The sequence below is a fragment of the Ceratosolen solmsi genome, unplaced genomic scaffold (genome assembly GCF_000503995.2).
Source record: "Ceratosolen solmsi marchali unplaced genomic scaffold, CerSol_1.0 scaffold11, whole genome shotgun sequence".
NCBI classification, from domain to species: Eukaryota; Metazoa; Arthropoda; class Insecta; order Hymenoptera; family Agaonidae; genus Ceratosolen; species Ceratosolen solmsi.
Genome location: NW_011948416.1, coordinates 9,443,394 through 9,448,393, shown reverse-complemented (window position 1 = coordinate 9,448,393; position 5,000 = coordinate 9,443,394). Strand labels below are relative to the sequence as shown.

Sequence of the window (5,000 nt, the reverse complement as noted above, 5' to 3'; positions counted from 1 at the left end):
GATTTAGATTGTCGAGATAATAAGGTAAATTTTTGCACATTAGACTTCTTTGCGGACTATACGTATATTTATGATAATTTGCTGTATATTTGAAATTTAAATACCAGGAGTATTATTGTTCGGAAAGGAGCATAGATATTATAATTTTTATAAACGATATTTTGCATGCCGAATAATCGTGGAATCCAATACGTTAAATGCGATAATTATGCTTAATTATTGTAAATATGCGTGTCTATTGATAAATACATATAAATGCCCACGAGTTAAGCAATTTTCAAACGAATTATTAATGCAAAAAATCAAATGATCACAATAGTCCTCATTACATCCTAATAAAAAATAATGAAAAGCCATCATGAGAGCCGAACGTCCGCTTTTTATCGCGATTTTGTTTCATCCGGAATATTCGTTTCTCGATCAGCTCACGAAGATAATGTTTCGTTCGATCTCTCGAACCACAACGATCATGATGATTATTTATGAAGTCCATATTTATGCGCGCGTGATGTAGAAATTTGTGTGCTTTCATCCGGTAGTTCGCTCGTCATTCCTTATGTCCTATTTATTAATGGGAGATAAAGCAAATATGCGCAACATATTTATGTGCGATTCGCATGACTTGAGGAGAAAAGTATAAGATGATCGACCTAAATTTTCAAATTTCCAATTAGTCAAAATATTGAAATTGCTTTTTATTGTTTTATAAGTCGTAGTCACGGATCAGATGGCAATACCTAATAAGACAGTAAATACGTCAAAAACGAAAATGTTTATCAAAGTAAGAATACAAATTTTTAATCATATTTTCATTATATAATATTGTCATTAATAATTAATAATTAATAACATTGGGGCAGCAATAATACTATTATTATGTTATTGTCGCGAAAAACAATAATTTGTTAATAATTTCATTATCCAAGATGTTCAAACATACAATATGTTATATTTATTAAGATTAAAAATTATAAAACTTCTTATAAATATGATATTATTTAAAACAATTCAATCATAAAAATTTTAGTTATTTTTTTATTTTTTTTACTAACAGACAAATCTCTTTGCCTACTAGTTTCTACAAATGATTTACCAACCTCATTCGCTAATGAATTTTCTAATAGAATTTTTCTTCCAGTGATTAATACGAACATTTTTCTTAAAATGTTTATGAACTCGATAAAAGTCTTAGGCTTCGATAATTAGATTATTCATCACGATTCGTAATTGTAGGAGATAAAATTATAATTAATCTTTTATTAAATTATTACAGCTCTTATTTCCAATTATGGTTTCTTAATTTAAATTAATATGTTGTTTCAATGCTGCATTTAATAAGATTTATTATTTGACAAAAATATGAAGTTTCTTCGTCAATGATTAATTGTAATCTTGTAATTAAGCAAATGACTGAATTGGAAGAAAACTTATAATATTCACAATTATGTCATAAAATGTATCCATTTAGCGATATCCGTAACAGTCTCGTATGAATAATAAAACTCATTTTCACAAATGTTGTATAAAGTTTCAACTCAAAAATATTGATTAACTAAATCGCTAACTTGCTGCAATTGTATTTTACCTTTCATTGACTAATTTTACTTCGAGGTCATGTAAGAAGACATTATTTAAAAAGAAATAAAATTAATTCCAATACATAGGTTCGTTCGATTAATTATTTTCTTCGTATTTTTTTTTTCCCTTAAATTTTATAGTGTCTACTAATAACTTCTTACTCAATTTTTATCTAAAGCGAATGAAAAATTTTTATGTTTATTACAAATTTAATAATATATATATATATATATATATATATAAACATAAAGCATGGATATGTAATAAGATAACATAAGATATATTAAGGATAGTAAGTAATTATATTAAAATGTGTAAAGGTTGCACACATTTTATTATTGTAAAGTGCTGAAAAGTAATGGCAATATATTAAAAATATTAGTTGAAAAAATTTTAGCTTATTTAATTCGGTATATTATTTGCTATATTAATCAATATAAGGAATGTCTTGCAAAGTGGAAGGTAATGAATTTTATATTAAAATTTTTTATCAGTTTCATTGTACTACATGCTAATGTATAATATTACAAAAAGAATTAATAATGTAAGAATAAAGAATTGAAATTAACTGAATCTTAATCTGTGCCCAAGAATTAAGCATTTACTCTCTTAACTTTACCAATTTTATACTTCAATTTGCGATTGCATAAACTACGGAAAATATGCGCGAATAAATCTCTGTAATCAAAGTTCTTTATATCTCCGATTGCATTTTCTCAGAATTAAATTTGTTGGAGCGGAAGAATATTATAAACTAGACAAGATACTAAAAGTTTTATAAGGGATATAGCCAAGACAATATATTGAACGCGAGGATTAAAATAAATTAATTAGATGGAAATATATAAATTTATTTTATCATAATGTTACGACTTGGGCATCAGCAATTTTTAAAGTGATGGACGTAATTTTGAACTAAAAGATAATCCTCTTTAATGCAATTAAATACAATTTAATAAATAGTAATTGATATTATCGGTTAATAACAATGAATAATCGATGTGAATTTTCCTTAACTTTAATTGACAATAGTTGCCGAGTCAGAAATGATGATAACCAACGATAAATCTAAAAATAATTTTGACTGATGATTATACATTGTAATGAGCATAATGAAACAAATGAAACGAGACTCCTAATATAGCATTATTAATTTAATTTAATACCTTTTAGTGATGGTCGATCGTTTTTCTTTCATCGCATACTTAAGGGAAAATGTAATAATCGACTTCAATTATTTTCACAGTATTTTGTCATAACGCCAGTATAATAAATATCTATACCATACTACTACTACTACTACTACTACTACTACTACTACTAATGATAATAATAATAATGATAATAATAATAATAATGATAATAATAATAATAATGATAATAATAATAATAATGATAATAATAATAATAATAACAATAATAATAATAATGATAATTCACTATATTATTTGAAATACAAATCAACTATTTGTTCCTAATAAAATTTCACTAAAAAGCCAGGCACCTAAATCGAAGCAAACGTCGATTAAAAACCATTTGAATCTCCGAATGATTGAAATCCGAATGACAAATAGATATTAAATCAATTGCATAGAAATTAATTATTAAAAATTTACGTATTAACGTACCGTTATAAAAATTCGCGTTCTATCGCACATTAACAATACCCATGCAACATTGATATTTTTATAAAACTATATTGAAATGAATATGAGGTGGCTGGTTTAGCCAATGAGTAAGTACATTTCGCATTCAATGGCTTAAAGCGACCAATCGTCTTCATTTACGAATCATCCAGTCGTGGAACGAAATTTAATCATCGAGTTTCGGATCTAACGCGCGACATTGCATCGATGCCAAGAAATAAGAGCGGCGTGGTTGCATTATTCCGTAATTCTCTTCAAAGCTTTGATTCCATTATCTTCGATATAATAATCATTAAACAATGTCAGCGATAAGTTTATTAAACCCCAAGGCGGAGTTCGCCAGGGCGTCTCAAGCTCTTGCTATTAATATAACGGCGGCAAAAGGTATTCAGGATGTGATGAAGACGAATTTGGGCCCGAAAGGAACCATGAAAATGTAAGCTTTCGTTGTTTTAAGTTAAATCGTTTCTCGGCTTTACTTCAACATTGCCGGTGTAATTATTTTTGTCAAGCATGATAGCTGAAAGTTAAGCTTCAAGCTCGCAATATTAATTATAGTTCTGATGGTTGATCATAGGCTATTTGGTTAAAACGGCAAACGCTCCTTATATGGGCTTACGTCGAAATCATTAGGCAAAATAAATTTATATTGATTATGAATATTCGGATTGATAATTATGATTTGGTTGATTGATTATTAAAATTAAGTCATTATCATTATTATTATTTTAATAGAAATTCATTGATGGGACGTACTTATTGCTAGAGTATGAGTAATTTTCATTATCTTTTAAATGATATGAGTAAAATAATCGTAGAGTAGACTACGAAGCTCTCACAATTATTTTACTCCGTTTTCACTTTTAAATTACTCGAGGTATTAATTATTATGTAAACTCTATAGGTTGGTATCAGGCTCTGGAGATATTAAAATAACAAAGGATGGAAACGTACTACTTCATGAAATGCAGATTCAGCATCCCACAGCTTCTCTGATCGCCCGAGCATCGACGGCTCAGAACGATATGACTGGAGATGGTACTACGAGTACAGTCATATTGATCGGAGAGATGTTGAAACTGGCTGATCTTTATATCTCAGAGGGCCTTCATCCCAGATTAATTACCGAAGGTTTTGACTTGGCAAAAGTGAAAACTTTGGAAATTTTAGAGAAGTTTAAAGTGCCCGTTGAGCCATCTAGAGAGAATCTCACGAGCGTAGCAAGAACTGCGCTTAAAACAAAAATTCATCCTTTGCTTGCTGAAAGACTGACGGAAATTTGTGTCGATGCAGTTTTAAATATTAGACAACCGGATAAAGAGATTGACCTGCACATGGTCGAAATTATGGAAATGAAACACAGAACATCGGCCGATACTACTCTTATTAAAGGACTTGTACTGGACCATGGTTCTCGGCATCCGGACATGCCAAAGAAACTTGAAAATGCTTATATCTTGACATGTAATGTCAGTTTAGAATACGAGAAGTCGGAGGTACGTAAGAATATGAACACAATATGAAAAATACAAAAGACTGAGTTTTTCACGTTTTTCATTTCTTTTACGATTTTTATATTACTTATTCTATTTTATCTATTGTTGTACTTTTATAGCGAATTTTAACAATTATTTTGTATATTAATTTTATTTTTTATTTTTTGACATTCCACCAATGAACTTTATTTAATATAACTTAATCTTATTTACAATTTTAGGTAAATTGCGGTTTCTTTTACAAGACAGCAAGTGAGCGTGAGAAGTTGGTGAATGCCGA

General features: G+C 28.6%; 1 protein-coding gene across 1 annotated transcript in view; it reads left to right on the top strand.

The window, feature by feature from the left end:
• Positions 1-3,405: 3,405 nt before the first annotated feature.
• Positions 3,406-5,000, top strand: part of CCT6 (chaperonin containing TCP1 subunit 6) — a 3,096-nt gene continuing 1,501 nt past the window's right edge. The window contains exons 1-3 of the mRNA XM_011495838.1: positions 3,406-3,660; positions 4,129-4,720; positions 4,942-5,000. The exon at positions 4,942-5,000 is cut by the window's right edge and continues 295 nt beyond it. Coding sequence (XP_011494140.1) covers positions 3,524-3,660; positions 4,129-4,720; positions 4,942-5,000 — 788 coding nt within the window. The 5' untranslated portion in view covers positions 3,406-3,523. The remainder of the gene's footprint in view (positions 3,661-4,128; positions 4,721-4,941) is intronic.